This window comes from Ischnura elegans, chromosome 6 (assembly GCF_921293095.1).
Source record: "Ischnura elegans chromosome 6, ioIscEleg1.1, whole genome shotgun sequence".
NCBI classification, from domain to species: Eukaryota; Metazoa; Arthropoda; class Insecta; order Odonata; family Coenagrionidae; genus Ischnura; species Ischnura elegans.
Window position 1 is genome coordinate 15,334,255 of NC_060251.1, and position 24,362 is coordinate 15,358,616.

Sequence of the window (24,362 nt, forward strand, 5' to 3'; positions counted from 1 at the left end):
AATTCTTCTTGTTGAAAATATGTATCTTCTTTTCCCAGTAGAATTTTACATCTATTTAGAGGAACCATTGAATTTACCCAGGTCATTCAAATTCTTATCACTTCTGCTTCCTCCAGATGTTAGGGAAACAACATTCCTCTTCCACTACCAACAAAGAACATCCTGAAATATGTTTTGATGCTTTCCCGACGAATAACATGGGTAAACTCTTCTTGGCATTCCCACAGGGTTAATTTATCCATAATGACCAACGTTTCAAGCTCTGAATGTTCAGCAGCCCTGAGGATGAGCCCCGAGTCAGAGCATGAAACGTTGGCTAATATGGATAAATGAACTTAATGGGAATCCTGAGAAGAATTAGCCGTGAGAACATCCTGCTTATAATTTATATCAGCCTGCTTTTATCTCATATTATATATTCATTATCCATTCGTTTTTTTTTTCTATTTAGAGGGTAGAATGTTAGGGAAACGAGAGATGGGAAGGAAAAGAATAGGGTTTTTAGATAGATTGAAAGGAATAGGCCTTACTGGGAATTGAAAAAGGCAGCGCTGGAAGGAAAGGGAGGCTCCCAGATTACTTCTTTAGTACTCCATGGAAACCTACCTTAATCGGTAGAATACTGTAATAATAATAATGCTCCCAACATCCTACTGCAGGCACTCATGGATGGAATATGGAAACAGATATTGGTATTTGTAAGAGGCAATCACTACAGCTTAGGTCATATGTGCTGTAATGGAACGGTAGGAAAAGAAGGATAGAAAAAAAAACATGGTATTAGCTTGAGCTTGATGTTAACAAAAGACCATGAGGGGACCACTGATCAATGTCCTACCTGTTGGACTGAGTTCTTTACTTGAAGATCCCTTCACACACCAATCAAGCAGAGATCAGGCAACTTCTGAAAAATTTCTGCCGGCAGTGGGTTCAGAGCTTATGTCTTGAAAACTTGATTCATAGTAGATTTTGTGCCTTTCTTTTATACCCTATAAAATTGAAAATTTGTCCAAAACATGAATCTGAATTTAGTAGTTATGTCAATAAGCAGTAAAATTCAATAACTCATTACTAACTATGTGGTTTTCCATTAAAAGTTTGCTTGGAAATTACTCTATTACTTATACCTCTTCATTTTTTTAAAAACACTACCTGGGTTTTGATGAATTATCATCATCTTCAGGCGCAAATTATGATCTATTTATCTTACCTAGTTACCTGATAAATTTTAAAACGGACGCCAGAATAAGGGAAAAGGATGGGTAAAGATATCAGAGTACTGCCCTGTCTTTCAATAATTTTTAAAATTTCTAACTGCTCTCTCGAGTCCAATTCACTGCGGTCATTGCATAATTTTAAAATATTCATTTTGAAATCGCGTTATCATTCTGTTTCTTGATTCTATTGCAGATAATCATCTTTTGTATTGTGGTTGCAAAATTCATGCTCTCCATTTCAGACAGGGACCGCAACAGAGCTCACTTCTTTGTGTATTGTGGAGTTTGTAAAGGAGTGCGCAGGGGTAAGCTCCGAGTGCGATGTTCTGCGTGCAAGGAGGGAGCATTCACTGTTGAGAGAGACCCTTGTTGCTGGGAGGATGTGCTGGATCGAAAGGATGTGGCGAGTAAGCAATCGTCCGTGTGGAAACCCATTGGTGGGCAGTGTGAGACGAGTGATTGTCCCGGTGGAGGCTGTGCCCAGTTTTATTTCAAGTGTGCAGAGCATACGCCAGAAGTGCCCAAAGACTCGTTGGTGGCCTCTCAACCCACAGAAGAGGCAGTTGCACTCTATCTCATTAAAACCAATGCGAGGGACGTCCCATGTTTGGCTTGCACAGAAATAAGGTGAGAAAGTTGTTTTCATTTATTTCCTAATAATTAATCTGATGAAGTAAAAAAAAAGTCTATTTTCTTGGCTGAACCTCAATAATTTAATGAATTTACTGTGGTTATTCTTCAAGTAAAGGGAATGCAGATTGTGCATCAATCTATTGATTTGTATGACATGCATTTATGACTTATGAGCATGTGTACAAAGGAGTAAATAGCAATGAGGAAAACACTTAAAGAAATGTTTGCTTGAACGGTTATCGACATTGACTGGATGATTTCTGTATTTTATGAGGGTGCGTCCATGTCTGTATCCAAAAAAGCAGTATCTGTTTTGCACACATTTGCAGTTAATGACTCCCTGATCTTTCCTAGTGTAATCATGGTAAGATACAAGCAAAGTGTATTATGTACTTCCACCAGTGTAACTGTAGGGGTCATTGGAATATGCAAGCAGTATGAAAAATTACTTCCATAACAGAGTGGAACACCTGTACATTGTCTTGAATTTACTCATAGTTTATTGAATCTCAAGTTGCATGGATAATGTAGTAGAGGTTTTTTTCTCAGAGTTATGAACTTGTCTTAAAATTCATGTACTATTTGCAAGTGTATTCAATGCTAAGCCATTAAAATGATGGTAGTGGGTGTAATGCCCTTGCTTTAATGTTGCTTCAAGTCTTGGAGTTGTGGGATCAACTATTACCCGATCCGTGTTCAGCTCAGGGTGTTGGTATTCATAACCTCCTGGTGCTAAATTACAGTTTTTGCCATTTTGGATTTCAGGGTGGGATAGATTACCAGAATGGTCTGGAAAGCAAACAATATATGTATAGTGAACTACTTTATAAGAAAGCTCTTTAAGCTGTGGCCCCAACATTGCACCCATTAACTTTTTGCTGTACAGAAGATTTTTTGCATCTTTAGAATGAAATATGAGTTAAGATTTGGTCACATTATATCATGCCTTTTCATGAATTTATTTTAGATTAAAAATGTAACCATTGTTAATCATATTTTTATGATCTTAACACTAGAACCGCGGACTTTTTCGTATACCTAGAACCGCGGAGGGGGTCATTTTGACCCCTCGTCTTTTCTTGCCATATTTTTAGTATTTTGGGTTTCTTTTGGATCTGCACTATGTGAAATGAATTATCTGAGATTTACAATGAAATTTGAATGATATATGGGGGTATAAGCGCTAGATAGGCTACCCGCCTTGCACAAATAATGCGTTTTTCACATTTTTACTATATGTTCGGCTGAGGATGGGGGAAAAATATAAATTTATTTAAGAAAAAAGAAACACTTTTATTGGTGCAGAGAAGCATACAGTAATGAAGAATGTCAAGTCAAGCAAAAAAGTCAAGCTCCAAGTTCCTTGCTCCTTACGTGCATACAAAACTGCAATGAAAGCTTCCAGCTCATCCATAGATACCGACCAGTCCTTGTCCCCACTTTCTTCACGAGCCCGATTTTCCGTGCACATCTTCATGTGCTTCAGCATAGTTGGAGTTATCACCAAATCCCATGCTGAGCGAACATCACCCTCAGTGAAGAAGAAGATTGAAGACTAGCACGCCCCCGGCGAGAACCACCTCGTCCTCGTACCTGGCCACGAGGAGCGGCAGCAGCAAACTCAAGCGGCTCGTCGTCTTCAGCAGGTGCGACTACAGCATCGCCACCCCCACGTCCTCGATGGCCCCGAGCACCACGGCAGAGGCCCTGGGCAGTTCCAGGGCGACCCCGTCCCTCGAGCAGGAACTGTGGACGCGACTTGGTCCACGGGAGGCTGTATTTGGGGACCACGTCCACGTCGTAGTGTGCGGGTGGTTAGCGGCTGATAGGGAACGTACTCCTCACCTTCATTACCTGTAGCAACCAAAATAAATGCTTTATGAAATAGATTTGTAACAATTATCAAAGAATGCGAGTAAAATAAAAATAGGAAACTTACCAGTGTCTTCGCTTGAATCTTCAGTCAAGGACTCTTCACTGTCTTCCTCGGCGTCAACGCCGCCGTCATACACTACAACAGGATCATCCTCCGCCTCAGAGCACATCCTGAAGTTGCTCGAGAATACGAGTGACCTGTTCTGCGGTGTATCCCTTTGATCGACGCATCGCTGGGCGTTGACCGGAGTATCACCCTTGAAACGGTGTTGCCCTTCGTTCAGCGCTGAGCGATGCAGCGCAACAATCGAACGGGTGAGACGAACTGCTGCGCAAACTGATGAATTCGGGTGAATTGCGAAGTATTACATTGTAATTCATGTAATTGAGCTGGCAACTACAATGACGCCACACTGGTAGGGGAGGCACGGTAGGGGAAGGAAGGAGCCTTGAGTGGAGGTAGCCAAGGAAAGGGGGGTGCCCGGAAATTTTCGCGTAGGTCCATTTCTACGCGGCTCGACTCTCACATTCTTTCAGGCGTCCGCTGGGCGGGTTGCCTTATCTGTGGCCTAATAAGAAACGACAGAGGTAATCAATGCCATTCCCACACATTCGACCTTCGAAAATTACGCTTGCGGTGAATTTCTGCTGCGAAAATATAAAGTTCGAGAACGACAACAGAGCAGGGGTCAAAATGACCCCTACCGCGGTTCTAGGTATATTGTTGTCTAGTGTTCACAAAAATAGTCCAAGAGCGTCGGAATTTCGCACGAATACGCCTTTCTACAATTCATTAAAAGTCAGAAAATGTCAGGTTTGTGAAAAAAAAATTAAGTGTGAAATTTACATGTTGAAAATCGTAAGGGGTCAGTTTGACCCCCTCCGCGGTTCTAGTGTTAATGGACTTTAATTGTAGTAAAATACGTTTTATCAAACTGTATGGAAAATTGTGAAAGAAGTTTGGAAAGCTAGAGATATTCAGCTCGACGTGTTGGTGGCCACTCATTCATGCTTTGTATTCATTTTTAATTGCATTTGCTGCTGCAGTGATCCAGTTTTAGTCTTCCCATGTGAGCAGGGTCACGTCACTTGCCTTGATTGCTTCCGAGCCTATTGTATATCTCGCTTGAAGGAACGTCGCTTTGAATTCCATCCCCTCCATGGTTGCTACACTCTGCCTTGTCCTGCTGGATGTCCTGATTCACTCCTCACTGAAGCACACCATTTCAGATTACTCACAGAGGCTGAGGTATGGTATTATATTCATCTTATGTACTCAGTGAATATTCACCTAATTGCTATTATGTTGGGATGAGTGAATTCCACTTTTATTTTTGATTCCAATCTTGGTTCTCTCAAATCAATTCATGATCTACCAATCCTGAAATGAATTGATTTTATTTCCTCATAGCATAACAGGTAGGATTTTGATATATTCATTTATTTGAATGATTTTAGTTATTCACATATACTAGGGAAGAACAGTTTTGCAATATAATATGTATATTACAATATCATCACACAGTCATCATTGTTAATTTAAGATTAGTATAACATTGTCATCATAGCAAATCGTGTTCATTATCATACATAGTCATCTTAGTATGTCAGATCCATCATTGAACCCAATTAGATATTATAAACAAATCCATACAAACATTCATAAGCATATTATATAAAATAAATTTTAAATTGACTAGCCTCTGATGCACTTGCATTTCACAGGATACTTCCCAATATCACATTCATCCTTTAAATAATTGTATTTACTCTGGTCACAAATTCACTTTTCCACCATGAAAAATCCAGAAGCTCTCACACAAATCTTTACATAAACTCACGACCGGTGAGATAGTACAATACATGTTTGGTTTTTGCAAATGAGATGGAAAAGCTCTTTTTGACTCTCCTTTTAAGCTGCTGATTATAAAAGTTCTACTTATACAGTATTTGTCCATCCGTTACCATAGCGTACAGCTATTATTTAAACTGGACTATGTATTGCCTGGTGTAAAATTATGATCAATTCAGTCACTTAAAAGGATGTTTACAAACAATTAGCAAATTTGCTCTCAGCTTATTGATGTTGATGAGAAGTAGAAAAGACAGAGTTGACTGTGCGAATGTTTAAGTGTTACTTTAGCACTCTTTGGGGAGAGGGAGGCAAGTTTGCTTACTTTAGTGGTTTAGCAATTGTTTAGTTTAGCTAAGGTGGGATTTGGCTAAAATGGTACTCATGGAATACTGCAATGCTCAGTGTAGGCCATAGATTCCTGTTGCCAATTCTTAGGATGAGAATTGGTGGAGTCGAGTCGGTCTATTCAGAGTGACCCGGGCCCTATTTTGATGCCATTTGCAGTGTACTAGAAATATCTGTTTGTGCTGGCTTTAGAAGGAATGTCATACTTACACTATATTACATGTTTATCACATTATTCTCATTTTATTTCCTTACCTATTTTTGGAATTCTTCTAGTTAAGGTATGTTTTCATGGTACATTCTGTTAACCACCCTAGCCTAGCCCCTCCCACGTTGGATTCCTTTATTAAGTGAGGCACAATATGTGTGTATTATTCTCCATCCTGTCAATGTGCTCCATTCTCTTCCTTACCCTCTTTCACTTACCCTACGTTTTGCCCTCAATCCTGGTTTTGCTACACCTTCTTCTATCCCCGAGAAATCTCCACCATGTCTGTAACTTCCTTGTTTGTCTATCATCTCACTTTCTATGTGCTCCTCCATACCTTCATCACAAACACTTCAGTCATTTCTCATCCCTTTCATAAAGCCTGATTCTCACAATCTTTATTCTGTTTCTCTGAGCGATAGCTCCAGTTATAACTTTTCAGGGACTAAAAAGGTGATAGCTCAAACCATCTTTTTCTGAATTAAACAGTCATTCTGCGGTCCTTTTTTCCATCGCTTTCCGTAGTCACAACCTTCATTCCTTTAACCCTTTCAATGCGGCAACGTGAGATGATAATTTTGCCGGTAGCGGAAAGTTTTTTTTTGTACAATACGATTATTTCTGCATTTTTTAGGCTTAATATGTTACTTTTATTCTTATTGTACACTTTTTTGCTGAAAAATAAATATTTTTTATTTTGACATTTATGGATGTCACCCGCGTCGTAGGATGACTTCTGTGGTATGCAACCCGCATTGCCAAACCCGCTTTTCTATCTCTTGATGGAATTTTTTGCCTAAACTCTAGTCGTTCGACACATTCATCTGCATTATTTATTCGGAATCAAAAGATATTAAGTCCATTTATTTTAAGAGCTTTAAAGCCAAGTAATTTTGTTGGTTTTTCCACAAATCAATTAGAGTGCTTTTATAAGGATTTCTCTACGTACTACATACGTTTATGAATATTTTTTCGTATTTAATACGCAATAATACAAAAGGAATTGAAAACGTACTATTTGTCATCGTAACGGAAAAATTTGCTCCCTTACTGTAATCTTTTGGCGCTTTGGGTATAAACAATGGTTTGGTTAAAAAACTTTGAAATCTAAGAAATTCTGTGGTAAAAAGTATTTTATTTTTACAAAAATATCATTAGCAAAAATTTGGCATTTGAAATTTTGAAATCAATCGAAAAAAATCATAATTATATGCACAGTGAAAATGAAAAACAATAAAAATCTCGAAATATATATTTCTAATTAGTAATCATTAAAAACATTTATACCCTTTCATGAAATTCTTGGAAGCAAGGGTGCAAGCAAAGTCCAGGCTCACCTTCACAGTCAGGACAGATGTAAATTATTGCTTTTCGCACTCCCTTTGCATAGCACACTCTACATCTTTTTTGAGGTTTTTTACCCTTCGTCCCATCACCAGCTATCGCCGGAAAGTGGGAGAGACCCTTTTTTGGTTGAGGGGATGGGGGCAAGGCACTTATTTTTGAGGACAATAGGGACTCTATTACCTCCATTCTATACTCATACAAGCTCTTTTTGTTGCCACTGAATTTATTGTAGAGTATGTAGCTATTTATCAACATTATTTGGAATAAATGAATGGCAAGTTTTTTGTACCACTTGAGGGACTTGTGCTGGCAGGTGTAGTACGACAGCAACTGGTCGCAGTGATCGACACCACCCATAAACTTATTATACTCCACCACTGCTTCCGGTTTACGTCTCCCCGACCTTTCAGTGGGTACGAGGTTACACCCAAACTCAGAGGATATCAGAGACACATCCCTCTTATCCCTCCAGCGGAAGACGCAAATCCCCTCCTCACTCCAATGAGCAACAATCTGGTTTTTTGCCAGTTTGTGCCCAAAAACCTCTCTCGGGTTCTCTTTTCTTGCCGCACGGAGGGTCCCTGTGCAGTAAGTTTTGCATTTAATTAGATCCCTAGCTATTGGAACGTTATTATAATAATTATTTAAAAATACACTATGCCCCTTATTTTTAAAGTCTTCCAAAAGTTTGTGCACCACTTTGTCCCCATGTCCACGTCCACCCACATCGCTATCCCCAGAGCCCGCATAAACTATCATACGATGCACTAACCCCGCTGGCTCACAGAGCATGTACATTTTTATGCCATGTTTGTGCCTTTTCCCCTGCATATACTGCCGGAAATTCAATCGCCCTCGCCAAAGCAGCATTGATTCGTCTATGCATAGTTCTCTTCCAGGGGAAACACAGGAAGCCATTGTTCTATGAAAGCAATTCATTAGTGGCCTAACTTTATATAGCCGATCAGATGGAACAGGTTCATTTTCATCTGCATTTTTTGCAAAATGAAGGGCTTGCAATATCCCAAGAAAGCGATCCCTTGCCATGGATTGGCGAAATAACCGAAAGCTGAAAAAAATCGACTTTTTCCAATAGTCCGATATTCTATTTGTGCGGACCGTCCCCATGTGAAAGAGCAGGCCCAACCAAACCTCGAACTCCTCTCTGGTTAGTGGCCGCCAGTCTGTTATCCTTGCACGGGGCGATGGATTTCCCAGAAATATGCACTCTGCATTCCTTTCTGTTTCCCTTATGACTAGGTCAAAAAACTCGTCGGTAAACACGAGGGAAAAGTAGTCTTTGGCGGTCGAGCCACTTGGAAGTTTCTTTAGACCAGGGGATCCAACAAAGAAAAGGGTATTCCTATTCACTGGGGGATTAGCGGCCCAAACAGCCTCAGATGTAACGGTACCCCTAGCCGTTTCGGTACCCCTTGCCGCCTCGGTCGTACAAGATTCACCGCCACTTTCTGAGTCACTTTCTCCTGAGTCAGAACCGTCAGAGTCGATAACAAATGAAGACCCGCTAGAAAAATTGTCATCCGAAGAGTCCATGGCGAGAGCACGAATTTCATCCTCCCTTAGCGTTTTCCTCGGTTGTTTTTTCTTCGAGGCTATTAAATAAAAAGAAAAACATTTTAATCATTTTTTTATCCTGCGAATAACTCACTCTATATTAATTTGCAAGTGTATATAAATGCAGCCACTTACCAGAAAGACCAGAGGGACCGGGTGTTTCATCGTCAACTGGGTTCATCGTAGGGTTATTTTCTCTTCGGCTCGTACCCTGCGAGACTCTTCTCTTCATCTTCAGTGAGGAGGTAAATACACTGAAGAAAAATTTAATAAAAGCCTCAGTTAGTTCCCAATACAAGTACGATGGAACGGGAAGAAATGAAAGCAAAAAACTAATAATATTAGGCAGTGTATAACTAAGTATTATGGATATTTGAATTTTTAATTTCAGAAGAAAATGACCTTTCGAGGTCAATCATTTTATAACCAATAAGAAAACTAAATTTGATACCTCATAAAATCTTTACACAACAAAAATAAAATGTATGAATATTTTTTCTAACGATGGAAAAACGTGCTAATAAAAGATACTTTCGCTTACCTCTTGAGATACAAAGGTGAATCCGTTGAGAAAAAATTTGTCTTCGGAAGTTCAGGTGACAGCAATATAAGCACTATGAAATTATTCGGAAATGTCACAGAAAAATTTTGGCGAGCACAAACACTATATAATAATATTTTTAAATATAATCCGATATTTCGGGGGTCCAAATAGCACAAAAACACTGTCTAACAACGACCCAAGGTGATTATCACTTGGAAAATCTTGAAAAAAAAACACCGATTTTCCAAAACTCGCAAAAAAATCAGTTTTCGACGGAAACGGAAACGGAGCACACTACACGACGGCTAGAAACCAACTGCAGAGCGGAGAAAAGGAAGCAAGTCAGAAGAGAGGCGCGTAGTCCCGTTACGCCCATTCATCTGAGACCCAAGGCCGTGACAGCCCTCGGCTGTCATCCGCGCCAGTGGCTGGGAGCGGATGACAGCCCTGGGCTGTCATCCGCACTGAATGGGTTAAAAGCAAAACATTGGTGATACAACCGCTGTTAGTGGCCGTACTTTCTGATTGGCTGAAATATGGTGCCAGTGATGGTTTCAGTGACCGGAAAAAGAAAGTGCCATGTGATGGAAATAGTGATAGGATCTCCATTCATTGCACATAGTGTTCGCGTGAAATGGTCATTCTTCTACAACTGCTGCACAGCAAGTGCAATCCAGGATCAGAGGGAAAAACGTGGAAAAACTGACTTTGGAGGCAGGACATATTTTGGTCTCAGTCTTATTCTCAGATTTTGGGAGCATTATTTTGCTTTTTACCATAGCCTTGGTATTCCAAATTAATGATATTAATGTTAACTATAAGAATACTCACAATGATAAATTTCAGTGTACAAAGGTGAATATTGAACAAAAAATTAAAATATTCCTGAAACTGTAATTTAAAAAATAAAAACATAGCTGTAACGCTGTTTGTTTGCTTCAATGTGTCCTTTTTTCTCCTTAGTATGAGCAGTATCAGCGTTTTGGGGCCGAAGAGTATGTGCTTCAGGCTGGTGGTGTTCTTTGCCCACAGCCTGGATGTGGAATGGGCATCATAGCTGATCCAGAATGTCGACGAATCCAGTGCATTGGCGGTTGTGGTGTAAGATATTTAAAATCTCTTTATATCAAGAGTAAGTTGTAATTATGTGGAGAGATGTTCTTTTTGCTGGTTTTTTCTTTATTCAGTGCTGTAGTAGGTACAGCAGACTCCTGATTATCCGGCTACGGTATATACGTGTTGCGGATTATCTGTGCATGATTTTCACTCTCGCTCAATACTTTCCGCATAGGCGGTTCTAGCGGGGGCACGTGCCCCTCCCAGACCCCTAGAAAATGTGCAAGATTTTTAATATGGTTCCATTATCGTTGCATTCGTTCTGTATTAAGAGGTATCCTTGTGCCCCCCCCAGAAAGAAATCCTGGATCCACCCACACTTTCCGTGATCTTTATAAAAAATGAAATGGATGCAAAATCGCCAGAATTACTGTATTAATGCTGGGATACACCGGGCTTTATTATTTCCGTTAGAATTCCCTTCGCAAAACGGAAGCGATCGCACGGTAGCTGCTTTCACGGGAGCACCGTGTTACTGTTTTCCAAGCCTCGCAGCGAGCCACCGTGCTCCGTGATCATGGATACATGTCCCGCAGCAGTTTCAACCCCTACAACTTGTGCTAGAGGCGACAACGTGGCGTGGTGCCCGACAGTGTAGTTTCCGACGTGAGCAGTGGTTTTGAAGCATTCGTGCAAACCACTTTTCTGTATCCGTGAACAAAAAGCCATGGATGTGTGGTTTTCGAAACCAGGCCTTACATGGAGCTTTACTAATACGAGTACAACCATGTCATCGCCGCTAAAAAGATCACGAACTGGAGAAAAAAGCCCTTAATGAGTCTGAGAAGCATTCTAAAATAACAGAATAACTGCATAAATAATAATATATTGTTTGTTTTACGTGAATTTTGAACATTACAGGACATTAAAGTGAAAGTTTTGGTTATCCGTGTTTTTCGATTATTCATGCCGTCTATCCCTGTCATTAGCCCAGAGTGTGCTGTAGTTAATTTGGCAGCAGTTAGTTTTGAAATTAGATATTGGTGCTGGTAGTAAGAGTGGGTAGTTACTGCCGAGAGAAGATGAATATTTTTACCTTGTATATCTCAATTTTTGGGTAGCCCTATAGCTTAGTGATTGAATTAAATCTTTTATTTGTTGACATAATACTGTTACCAAACTTTACTATCACTTTTTTACCTTACTTTTCTATGTGTTTGTAGGAAATCCTTTCTTTAGTTTACTTAGTTAAATTGACTGGGCTGATGTTGGTTGGGTGAAGGATTACCTATGTATATATGAAAATACATTAATTAGAGAGATACATTGAGGGAAGTGAAGATGATATAAAATTTTTCCAGAAGGATGGAATAGTATTGTTGAGAAACTTGGTAGAAATGGAAGTGCTGAAATTCATTAATTAATGGATATAGTATTTATGATGTATTATCCATTCCTCAGTCCCTCACTAGTGGCCTGCTAGCAAACACAAAACGTGAACTCAACCAGTTCACGTCCTTTGGCCATCTGAGTTAGTGTTCAGAGCCACCTGGAATAAGAAGGTGGCTAACCATGGCTGTTTGCCCAGTGTTCACATTTCTAGCTGGTGTTCGGCTCTCTGCCTTCACAACTTCAAACCCACGAAGGGATTTTCCCTTGGATGGATGCTATTTTGCTTAGGGTATCTGATTGATAAAAATAATAACAATAATAATAATAACAATAGTTTATCAGTCCAGCGATCAAGTACATGATATAGGACAGGTCAGACATATTAGTTTAATTAACAAAATTACAAGAATGAAAAAAAAACACTAAAACAATATTATATTCGGTCATTAATGAGATCATCAACTTTGTAGTACATTTTATGGAGTAAAATTTCCTTGATTCTGGTCTTAAATATTGAAGAACTATTAAAGCATTTCAATTCATTGGGCAACGCATTGTGCAGTTTAAGACCCATTAAGTTAGGACCACACAAAGCAGTTGCAGTGCGTACATATGGTACATGTAGGTCGTTGGAGCTTCTGGTATAGTGATGGTCTCATGGCTGGCCGCCTCTGTTTGCGGACATCAGTCACTGAGGCAGACATGCCTGTTGGAGGGCTTTGAAAATATTTGTGAAATACAGTAGGAAACATTTGCATCATACCTTATCTGTCTTTGCTTCTTGCACACTCCCACTGAGTTGGCCACAAAGAGTTCCTTTTTTGCAACTGCTTGTAAGATTCTATCCCTCACTAGGGTCCAACTCTTCCTTGCTATACTCTCCTTTTATTGTGGACAATAATATGGCCACAGCAACTGCTTGGCAAGATAGTGGTAGGTGGACGTTGGAGGTTTGGGGAGAAGTGGTACGTTGAGGGTGGATGGTTGACGATCTGTTTTTAACACCTTTTTTCCTTTCAGATCATTGCATATTTTAGATAGAGAGTTAATTCTCAGGGGAGTATGTTTTGAAGAAAGGTCAAATATTTTTTGGTGATTATGAAATTATTTTCAATTGAAGCTACATTGTTGGTTATTATGGTATCTATAAATTTCTCTGTAGGTCTTACTCTTTAGTGAGGAATGGCTGAATAAAGTTTTGGAGTGGTTTTCTCCCTATTAAATTTTGAGTGATGTGTTCACCCACTTGCATGCCTGTTCACTTTCACTATTTGTTTGGTTCTACACTCAAAGTAAATTTTTTCCTGTGCAGCTTAGAATACCGACATAGCATCAAAGCATATAGCATTATGAGCACTAGTAATATGTTATTAATAACACCCACTATGATTCAGCCCTTTAAATTGGTTTGGTTAGATGGTAGTATAACTTACTCCAGACTAATCTAGAGGCGTGTGCATATCATATATTCTGGATGGGAGGGTTAATTTCTTCCCCTTGGCGACATTGCGATTGGAGAACTTTATTTGGGAGTGTTTGATGGCTTCACCCAGGATTTGAACCTGGGATTCTTTGAACAGTAGACAAGCACTCTATCAAATAGACTTCCATGGTATTGATTTGGTAATAAATATGTGTTTTTATAATTTTATCATACTGATAAATACTGTTAAAGCCCCTTAATGGCATGGTTTTTGTATCAGTGATGTGTTAAAGAAACACTTAAAAAATTGTGTAAATCATTTAGTTTTCTTCATATTTTATGCAAATTTAAAAAAATTAAAGATCATATGTAATTTAAGAAGAGTTTGGCGAATTCTTATTTTTGTTTACAAGGGGGAGGAGGGATCACTGATGACCAAAAATGTGCTTGCGTAATACTTGAACACTCCCCAATGAGGTGTGCCTTTTTATTTCTTGCCTGCATATTTTATATGATATGTATTTTAGTGTATGCATATTATCAATGGGTAATCATTGTTTTCATACACTTCTCTTGGAATTTCAGTAATCTGCAAAGTATGCAAAAGAATCGGAGCATAAATAAAATAAATTAGCTCATAAATCCATTACTTCCGCTTAAAATTTTGTTTCCAATACATGAAAGCCATCAGTAGCCATCAGATTCTTAGGTCTTGATGGGCACTTTATTGAATGTATGACCGCTGTTGTTGATTTAGCATTTAAATATTTTTAAAAGTAATGTTCATTTTTATTTCAGTTTGTATTTTGTAGGAATTGCCTTCAAGGATATCACATTGGAGAGTGTACGGAGGGTCCTGGTGCTGAAGGATCTAATATTGCTTTTGAATATAATATAGATCCTGAAAGAGCAGCTCAAGTAAGTATGTGTATCACTTATCAGTGGAGTTAATGTATGGGAAGATAGTTCACTGCTGATACATTTTTTTGTAATGTGTCACAGAAGTTCTAAGATCCTTAAACAGCTTAAAGAGAGTGTTGATGAAGGGATGAAATTTATCAAAACACACAAATCACTTATGCAACTGTCTTCAATATTGGCTTCTGGTATGAAGATAATTTTTTTGAGGTGATATTTTGAGTAATCATGCCTATTTAGTGAATTCCTGATGTACTTAGTGCATTTCCTAATTTATTAAGTGAGAGTTTGTAGCTCTCAATCATGTGGAATAAATATTACAATAATGACATTGTGCTGCTATAATGATGGTTTTGAAATGTATTTATAATTTGCACAAGTTAAGGATGCACTTCACTCATATCACTATTTAATTTTTTTTATTTTCAATAAAATATGTTGGGCACTCATCATGATAATATTTATATTCATCAGCAACTTGCTTCATCAATCTGTGTTCATAAGTGCAGATGGACTCAAGTTGATTCATTTAATTCTTTTAACTATCTGTAGATGTTACCATCATTTTACTCTCGTGAACTTGTAATATGTATTTGGAATGCAGGATAGTTTCAGGTGCCATGCTAACTCCCTTTCAAGCATTAGTAAATAGTGGGAACGGGGCCTTACAATTTAACTCCACGGTCAATCCTTCTCTGCAACTGGAACTGAGCTGTTCCAGAAGAGAAACAGCATTGTGCTCCTGAAATGTAGTTATTCTTTCCAGTTTATAGCATTAGAAATAAGTGCATTTGGTTTTGAAGACTCATTCTTCAAGGTAATTTCAGTTGAGATTCTCCATTCAATTACTGAATCCGCAGACGGGCCTGAAACTTGGGATTTAACTTGAATCCGTTTTTGGGAGGGCAGATTTCTGGGTTTCGTCTGCATTGTCATTTTTATGGTGATGTTTCACCTACTGTGCTGTAGGTGTCCTCAGGCTAGGCTGACGTCGACATTAAAATGACAATGCAGACGAAACTTTCATGTTCAGCTGATCGTTATTGACCCGCTCTTAAGTGCATGCTATTTTAAAGGTTTTACAATTTTCCAGAAATATTTCATGGTATTATTTTCACATACTTAACTCAGATAAATAAGTGTACAAGTTATGAAATTCCATCATCATAAGTGTAAAATCTGTACTCTTTGCTGGAGCATACAAAGGTGTTTGCCCCTCTAATTCTCTAAAAGGGTAATTGTAGATATGTTTCTGTAGATTCAATGGCTAATTAAATATGCTGACAATCCCAGTCATGATAAATTTATCATGGTTATAGTCAGAAGCGGAATAGAACTACTTAAAATATTTGTGATAAGTAGGTCCAATACAACCCACTAGACTTATGTAAATGGATAAACTTAGGCTACCATGTGGACAGTTTGTTTTATACGATTAAATATATGCCTAAACTGATTGAAAACATTTGTTTTTCACAGGCTCGGTGGGACGAGGCGAGCAAGGTAGCTATTAAAGTGACCACAAAGCCATGCCCAAAGTGCAGGACTCCCACAGAGCGAGATGGTGAGTTGGTGCTTAATGACTTAAATTAAGCAACTTTTTAAATGGAGGATTTAAATCATAGTTTTGCGTACATACACTGTGCAATCACTTGTTTTTCTGTGGAAGCAAATGTATGATTCTCTCTTGGGCTCAATGAATTTTGGGTCCATTTTTATCTGAATAACATTTTGAATCTGTACTGTTTGCTTCTTGTCAGAATGCGGTATTGCATGCCTTTTGAGGATTGGTAAATGTAATTGTCAGGTAAATGGCTGGGTAAATTAAGGGAAAGATGAAACTTGAATGAGGATGATGTGAAAAGTTAACTCTTTGGTGGATGCACTGTTGCATGGAGTGCGGCATATGTTTTATCTCCTTTTTATCAAAGAAACTAGGGAGATGCACTTCCTCTCATTCATGCTGTGTGTATTTAATTTTGTGTTTGCTCCATGCTGCTGTTTTTATGTGCTGGATATCACATCGAAAGTTCAGTTTGTGAGATAAAATTTGAGGTGTCTGGTTTTGATGTGATCCTTGTGGGAGGAGCCTCTACTAAGGTACACTGCCTCAGTGAGGCGTACCTAGTCTTTCTTGATAATGTCATTTTTAACGTATGGGTTTAGTTATCTTCATTAGATTTCCCAAATTCATATTAGAGAACTGTAAAGCTAGAATTTCCTTTGATTTAAATTATGTCAAAACACTGTGTAAGTTATACCACACATACTCACTCATGTCAACTCAACTTACAGCTGCAGGGTGAATGAAGTACTCATGTGGAGATCACCATTCTTTTTGAAAGTGTTTCTGAAATATTGTTTTTTTTTGGCAACCACATGATGACGCCAAAGTAATTAATTCACACGTTGGATTATCTGTCGATCAATTCCTCAGCAATTATTTGTATTTCCTTTTCATCCTTTTCTCAATTACTGCCGTTACAATTTTTTGAAGATTCTTTCAGAAAAATCCGCTTGAATCCTTAAAATTGCTTTATTTTGAAAGCACTTAATTTTTTTCCTCACATTGCCCACAAACATGGTTTTGCATCTTTCTTCTCAATCACTCTTAAATATTCTATAGACAGGGAATCCAGTTTTGCCCATGAATATGTTTTGCTATAATAATTGTCCGGATTATCCTTTATACACTTTGGCTTCAGGTGAATAGGATTGAGGCTGGTCTAAAGTTCACCATTATTCTTTCAATACTGGTAGCAAGCACAAAAGGCTTGATAAAGGGAAAAACTCTCAATTGATTCCTGAAGAGCAGTGGCGCACCAAGGCTACTTGGCACCTCCATTCTTTAGGCTATTTTCATGGTTGCCAATAAGATGCAAATTTTCATGATTCATATACAGCAGACTCCCGATTATCCGGCTGCGGTTTATCCAGGTTGCAGGTTATCCGTGCATGATTTTCACTCTCGCTCAATTTTTTCCACTATCTTTATTAAACAACAAATAAAATTGGACGCAAAATCATCGGAATTACTATTAATGCTAGGATACACCAGGCTTTATTATTTCCGTTAGAATCCCCTTTGTAAAACGGAAGCAATCGCGCGTTAGCTGCATTCACGAGAGTACCGTGTTTCTGTTTTCCAAGCTTTGCAGTGTGCGACCACGCTCCGTGATCACGGATACACGTCCCGCAGCAGTTGCAACCTGGGCAACTTGTGCAAGACGCGACTACGTGGCGTGGTGCCTGACAGTGTAGTTTCCGACGTCGCGTAGTGGTTTTTAGGCATTTTTGCAGACCACTTTTCTGTATCTGTGATCACGCAGCCACGGATGTGTGGTTTTCAAAACCAGGCCTTACATGGAGCATTAATAATACAAGTACAACCATGTGATCGCAGCTAAAAAGATCGCGAACTGGCAAAAAAAGCCCTTAATGAGTCCAAGAAGCATTCTAAAATAACGATAACTGCATAAATGATAATGTATTATTTGTTTTACATGAATTTTGAACATTAAAAGACATTTAAGTGAAAGTTTGGGTTATCCGTGTTTTCCGATTATTTGTGCCGTCCCTCCCCATTATTAGCCCGGATACTCGGGAGTTTACTGTAGTCTCAAATTACTTGACATGAACATAAAATGCTTTATGATTGTGATTTAAATCACTTAATGCTTGGCTTATGTCATATTGAGGTGCATAGAAAAGGGATGAATTGCAAGGCCGAGATATACCACTTGATATATTCACTTATAACCACAATGCTGCGTCGGATATGAAATGTGTTATGGCTAGAAGGGGTCAAATATTTGTTTCTGTAGTGTAATAAGGGAAAATTCGTTTTCCTTAAAGACAGACACAATTATAGTCCAGCAGTGCTAGTGTTACTATTTCACATTTCATTCGAGGTGATTCATTATGCATATTCCACGGTTGTTATTATGGTATTTGCAAGTGAAATGATTTGGAGAAAGTAATTTATGGAAATATTGACTGGTGCACGGAATGGAGCAAATGCATTTCAATGGAATAAATGCAACAGACTGGATGGCATATATACTGTGATCAAATTTACTTACTTAGTGATATTTAGTGTGTTGCCATTGTATTTTGACGATCAACATAGATAATTAATAATTTATTTAATTTATCACTCTACATCTACCTGCTGAATATCATTTGTGTAAGGTTTCTCAGCCTAATGTGGTATCACGTATTGTTTTTACTTCTGTATTCATTTCTCTCTCTTATTTTTGTGAAAAGACTTACTAGTCTGGTTTGAAAGACGACAAAACATCTTTAACCTTATCATAAAACGGAACTTAATTGGTTTTCTTCTACCATCATGTATAATTTAAATTATTAGTGGACCAGTTGATAATTTTGTCGACTTGACTCCTCATAAAATTTCAGCTGAGTATTGACTTCTACATTTAGGCCAAGAAAATCAATCATATTAAGTGTGCTTCCAGATGAATTCCCAAATTTTCAGTTCACACCCCAAAGAGTTGATGCAGGATGCCTTGATAATGCATTAAACAGTTAATGAAATTTTCTTGATTTGTCAACAAGGTTGTCATTACATTTATATATATTGTTTGGAGGTCAAATTCAATCATCATCAGGGTGGTAATGGTGAGGTATGAGTCAGATTTGGAAATGTTTTATTGGCCTTGTTTGTAACAGGAATTTACTCAGGAGTAATTCACTAAGAAATTATAAGACGAAGAAGATTTACTATTTCAGTGGAAAGAATTTCTCTTCGAATCAGTAGCAATCATTCTTAACATTTTTTTTTAATGAATGTTGATATTAGCCACTGGAGGAAATAGCCTTGAAATTAAAATTTGAGCAAGGGATTAGTTTTACTAGCTTTTGTAAATAATTAAATGGAAAATCCAATCTTTTTCAGGTGGATGCATGCATATGGTGTGCACCCGCTCCCAATGTGGCTTCCACTGGTGCTGGGTGTGCCAGACAGAGTGGTCAAGAGAATGCATGGGCAATCACTGGTTTGGCTAACTCGGAAAATCAACTGCCTTCAGTGACACTTTCTTTACGTATTTTGTTAAAATTGTGGTAAATGCGCAATATTTGTCCGAGAAATATATCTTTTGGACTGTAATATTTTGTTATACTACTATGTAAATTGTAAATATATCCACCTTATTAAAATGCTCTTTCCTTTAGTTGATTTCTCGTGCGATAGCAGAGGAAATTTTACCATCTTTAGGACGTAAAACAAAGAACAGCATTAGTTAATCTACATTTATTTGCAGGTAAGTGGGTGAATGCACTACATGATGGGCACACACTTCCAAGACTTAACAGGGAAACTTACGGAAAATATCCGGTACTTATTTCACCACTCCATTAGGGGCGTGCAGGACACCCAAGAACATTCACGATCATCACAGGTATAAGTTCGGCGCATTTCCGCCACCATAAATCGGGACCCAGCCGGTTTCTATTAAATATCCCATACTTCACATCTAAGGTTACACACTATTCGCAAGCCTTAACAATTGCCTCTGCAACCTCCACAGCTATCTCAGCTTCTGCCTTGGCTACATCAGTTGTTGCAGATGAGAGGGAGCTTTGCGCTTTACTCAACACTTCTCGGGCAGCTTGGATGTCTAGCTCACCAACGGGGACGGCTTCCTCTGCAATGATCTGGACAGAGGAATCATCATTGATCGTGACGGATCCACTTGAAACAAAATACTTCTTAGCGTCACCACCCTCTTCGAAAACCGTAACAACTCCTGGTTTCAGCACCGCCAATGTCGGTACATGATTTGGTAGGATACCAAATGCTCCACTGAAGGAAGGGACATCAACCTGGCGCACATGCTGATCGTTATAAAATACCTGTATACGAACAAATTTACGGTCAAGAATGTCGAATTTAGGGGAAGGCTTTTGATGAAAACATAGCTTTTACATGCATAACTAGGTTCTTACTTGTACCTTATTAGCTGCAGCAAAGGTGAAGCCCATCTGTCCGTCGGCATAACCTCGCCGAAGAACTGTTTTGGAAGCTAGAGATAGAAATTGCTGAGTAGACCGGGCAGAGCGTGCAAGAAATGCCATGGCTATTTACTGAAAAATAGATTTTTTCATCAACAATTGGATGGCTATTCTGAAACAAGGAGAGAGGTTGATACCTTAATGGAATGAAATTAGGTTACTGAAAGTTCAATAAAGGATAGCTCACAAATTAACGTAAACGCTACAATTTAGAGAATTCAGCTGTATATATATGAAAAAAAGCTAATACGGCACAATAAGTAAATTAAGTCATATACCAAAGAGTTCGTCTGTTGTCCAGATAACTTTCTCAAGAAAAGAACGTTCCACTCCGGTTCTCACAAGATGGAAGCACGATCGTTTTAAACAAGTGAACGGAGAAAGTGAAGCAGTCTGCTTCTCGCCTTTTTCATTAATTTTTAAATTATAGGAAAGCTTTTGATTGGGAAGATCAGTATTCAATAAATAATAGCGTGTATCAACTTTATAATGATTGCATACAATTACTGGTTTATTTCTCGAAAGTTTTTTTTTTAGCCGTTGCGCATATTTAGTGAACGCATTGAGTCATTCATTTGTAGTTGTCGCTACTCGAAGAAGGGAGCAAGCGAGCGCAGTTTCGAAGTGGTTGGCGATCTGTGTGGTGTCTGGTGCGAAAATATGGCGGTCTGTGGAGTTGTGTCTCGTTGTAAAGTCCTGTTCGTGATCGATATAAATCGTGCATTCAACGTGACATGCCTTTTGGGAGTTGGACCTCGAAATAAGGTGTGTAAATTTTGTCAAAAGTTTTCACTGAGATAAAAAAAAAATTGTTTATATTTACGAGTTCAGCGGTGGTTGAAGAAAATTTAAATTTTACCGTACGAAGTATATTTTACGTAAAAGATTATATATCATTATGCGCCTTTCTTTGATTTCGAACGCTGTATAAGTGCTTTGCGGGTGTCAATGGCCACGTTTAGGTATGGTTTTTGTTTTTCTGTGAACTTGAGAGAAAATATGTTCCAGCATGCCCAATGGAAGTTAGTTCTGAAAGTTCCTGCACATGACTTTTGCTTGCCATAATTTGCTGTTGTCTTGCCTTAAATTCATTGTTTTGTTCGTTGTTGCTCTGCATCCCGAAAGCAGTGATGCCGGTTGTATCGCATGACTGATTTCGGTAGCTATGGTCCCCTAGACGCTTCCAATGTGTTTTTAGCGTTTGGCTACCTCCTCAATTATTTTAATAAGCCGTGAAATTCATACCGAGCTCGGTTTTGTGCTTGCTGTGTCGCAAACAGCCTTTGTTATTATTCTTGGAAACGGCGCCAAATTTTTTGTGGAAGTACGATGTGCTCTTTTGACTGAAGTATTGTCCGGGAATACAGTTGTGAATTGTATTTTTCATTAAATGATTCCAACATTATTTTTCGTCCAATATACGTGACAGATGTTAAGAACACCGAATTCAACGAGGAGTACCTTGAAATATCTTCTATTTTCCTCCGTGAAGGAGGTTGTTCTGTTATGATAACAGCAGTGGCCTTCAGTGCCAGTGCTTTCTCTGGACGCTCGCGTCAGGCGTGTGCCGGTGGTATTTGTTCATCGTCATATGGGAGAAGATTCACCAGCTTCTATACACATTCGGCAGCATTTTTGTGTTAAATGGCAATGAGATGGGCGTATGAGCTCTCCCCTGGTCGCCACACCCACCCAACTACCGGCATGCCCCTCTTCTACGGTGACCCTGTAGTTTGCCCTCCCACGGTTTGACCTTGCTACGTCGCGCCCCGTTCTCTCACGGGGAGGCGCTTGTGTAGCGTGACATCACCTCTCTGCCCAATGCACTGGCCGCTTCGCACGTATATAGCGATTCACGATGTCCTCGGGAAGTTTTGTGTAGGGAAGTGTGGTCTAGAGGCTTCGGTCGGAGGAGTTGTTGGAGACTGGGATGTGTGGCACTCCTAAAACCGGTTCCTTACAGATGATTTGTCCTTCGTGTGCACTTTTATTAATGCTCGAACCTTCGGCGTGCTCTCTGATGCCAATGCTCTCATTGTTTAATGTCGAGGTCGTGCGATTTGAAAGACAGTGGGTCAGGAACTTTCTGTGTTAGCTTTCGAGGCCATTGAGCGGATTTTGGGCTTTTCGGGTATGAAGACTGTATTAGCTTGCTTGATCGCCAGAGCTGGTGGTTTTATCGTTGAACGGAATGATATTCGCTGTAATGTAAACAGTATCAGATTGACGGTGATACCAACGTGTGTATTCGGCAGGTGATGTTTACGTCGGCTGAGCTGTGCGCCTGTTAACCTTCTTGCGTGGGATGAATCTGTTTATGAGTGTAGTAATCTGCATTGTACCCATTAAGCCATCTTCAAGGTGGTTGGCAGGTGTTTCCAATGAGGATTTTCCTTATTCAAAAAGTTTATCATCATTTCTTACATGTTGGGCATTTTTAGAAGTACCCATTCAGTGATTTTTTTCTCAACTCATCTAAGTGTTTCCTACAGAACCACCGCTAGGCTGTTTGGCAGGTAATATCATAGGCCTAGAAGTGCCTTTAGGGCCTATATTTAGGCCTGCCAATACCTATAGCAATACCTGCGAGGAAGGGGTGTCTGAAAAACACCTGCAGAGTATTGGGGAGGTCTTTTTCTGGGTTTCTTCTCCGACGCTGATGGAATTACGCATTTCAGATGATGTACCTGTGTGGTGTCCTCGACTGTGTTCGGACTATTCCGATTGGTTTTGATTACGAACGGTTGATTCCGATTGTTTAGCAACGCTATCGGAATTTGTGTTGTTGGAAAAATTTCTTTCCGAAGACGGTGCGACGGTCTTTCCTGAGCCGTCGGAGTGAACATTTGCGGACACAACGTGTTCCGATCGCGTTGCAACCAATCGGAGTCAAATATTCGGAATGAAAGCCCACAAATAGGAACTGCATTGAACCAAATCTGCATGACACCTTCATTAAACCTATTTGTAGAGTTTTCCGTTGGAAGTGAATTAAAGAAATTGGTGTATGTGAACTTGCGTTCGAATAACTCGCTTGATTGTCATTAATTTTAATTCGTATACATATAAGTGTATTTAAGCTGATAATCCTTCGTGTAATATACGGAAAGTCATGGATGCGAATTTTCCAATGAGGAAAATTTTTGAAGTATGCATGGTAATGTATCGGCGATGAGATAATGACCCGGGTCGCATCGTTTTTTAATTAACTCACTATTTAAGAGTCTAAGAGTCTAAGTACTTCAGAAGGTGCTAGAGTGAGTGATAAAAATACACTTTAAATTGCTACTTCTCGGTATTTTTTTGGTTTCCCCCCTTCCTGTTTTATATTCAACGTTTTTATACCACGAAAAGAATCCGGGGAATACCCCATCAGAGGTCCTGATGACCTAGAAGGTATCCCATAGTTCGTACTGAGAGGACCAGCACCAGCTCTGGAGCCTACAGATTCTAAACCCGGCCCTTATCACGATTTCCGAAGGGTTATTCTGGTTTCCACCGACTAGTGATCCTCGGGGCTTTCCCTACACTTAGGAATCTTACCCTCAGCCTTCTTGTCGGTTCTCACGGTGACCTATGATTACCTCACTTGTTCTGTCATAGTAGTTAACGATTTTTTAGCGTTGCATGGGATAACTTCCGATATTTTCTCCAGCCCAATTGATTCAGTGGTGGAATCTCCCATGGCGATAGCCTCATTTATATAGTGGAATGGTCCGCAGTAAATATCGTGCGGATTTCATAACTATTAATTTAATTCACCCACTGTCTTTTTTTCATTGTTTTATGTGGGAGTGTTTGTGGCGTTGAGTTCATATTGCTTACTGCAGCTTATTTATTTATTCAATCTCTGAAACCCTTGTTAGTTTTAATGAGGATTAGATGAAGGAAAATCTAAAATTAAATTCGACGCAGAGGTTGTTTTTTATCATCTCCATTCA

General features: G+C 39.1%; 3 protein-coding genes across 6 annotated transcripts in view; 2 read left to right on the top strand and 1 right to left on the bottom strand.

Moving 5' to 3' along the window:
* The window catches only part of LOC124160138 (E3 ubiquitin-protein ligase parkin), a 20,699-nt gene extending 1,119 nt beyond the window's left edge, over positions 1 to 19,580 (top strand). For 2 of the 3 annotated variants that reach the window (XM_046535894.1, XM_046535893.1), the window contains 6 exons: positions 1,460 to 1,844; positions 4,773 to 4,974; positions 10,563 to 10,700; positions 14,269 to 14,388; positions 15,868 to 15,952; positions 19,304 to 19,580. In XM_046535894.1, coding sequence (XP_046391850.1) covers positions 1,460 to 1,844; positions 4,773 to 4,974; positions 10,563 to 10,700; positions 14,269 to 14,388; positions 15,868 to 15,952; positions 19,304 to 19,413 — 1,040 coding nt within the window. In that variant the 3' untranslated portion in view covers positions 19,414 to 19,580. Of the gene's footprint in view, positions 1 to 1,459; positions 1,845 to 4,772; positions 4,975 to 10,562; positions 10,732 to 14,268; positions 14,389 to 15,867; positions 15,953 to 19,303 lie in introns of those variants that run through there. The other variant, XM_046535895.1, reaches the window with a different exon arrangement.
* Positions 19,581 to 19,645: 65 nt separating this feature from the next.
* Positions 19,646 to 20,806, bottom strand: LOC124160139 (ATP synthase subunit delta, mitochondrial). 2 transcript variants are annotated; one of them, XM_046535896.1, is made up of 3 exons: positions 20,700 to 20,806; positions 20,362 to 20,493; positions 19,646 to 20,262 (listed from the first exon to the last, which is right to left on the bottom strand). In XM_046535896.1, the coding sequence occupies exons 2-3, from the start codon at positions 20,482 to 20,484 to the stop codon at positions 19,897 to 19,899; spliced, it is 489 nt and encodes a 162-aa protein (XP_046391852.1). In that variant the 5' UTR covers positions 20,485 to 20,493; positions 20,700 to 20,806; the 3' UTR covers positions 19,646 to 19,896. The 2 variants fall into 2 exon arrangements, with proteins under 2 accessions (XP_046391852.1, XP_046391853.1); XM_046535897.1 differs by lacking the exon at positions 20,700 to 20,806 and having other exon boundaries at positions 20,362 to 20,510.
* A 206-nt stretch (positions 20,807 to 21,012) lies between these two features.
* Positions 21,013 to 24,362, top strand: part of LOC124160142 (calcium uniporter protein, mitochondrial) — an 807,757-nt gene continuing 804,407 nt past the window's right edge. The window contains exon 1 of the mRNA XM_046535899.1: positions 21,013 to 21,186. Within this exon, the coding sequence (XP_046391855.1) occupies positions 21,082 to 21,186 (105 nt within the window). The 5' untranslated portion in view covers positions 21,013 to 21,081. The remainder of the gene's footprint in view (positions 21,187 to 24,362) is intronic.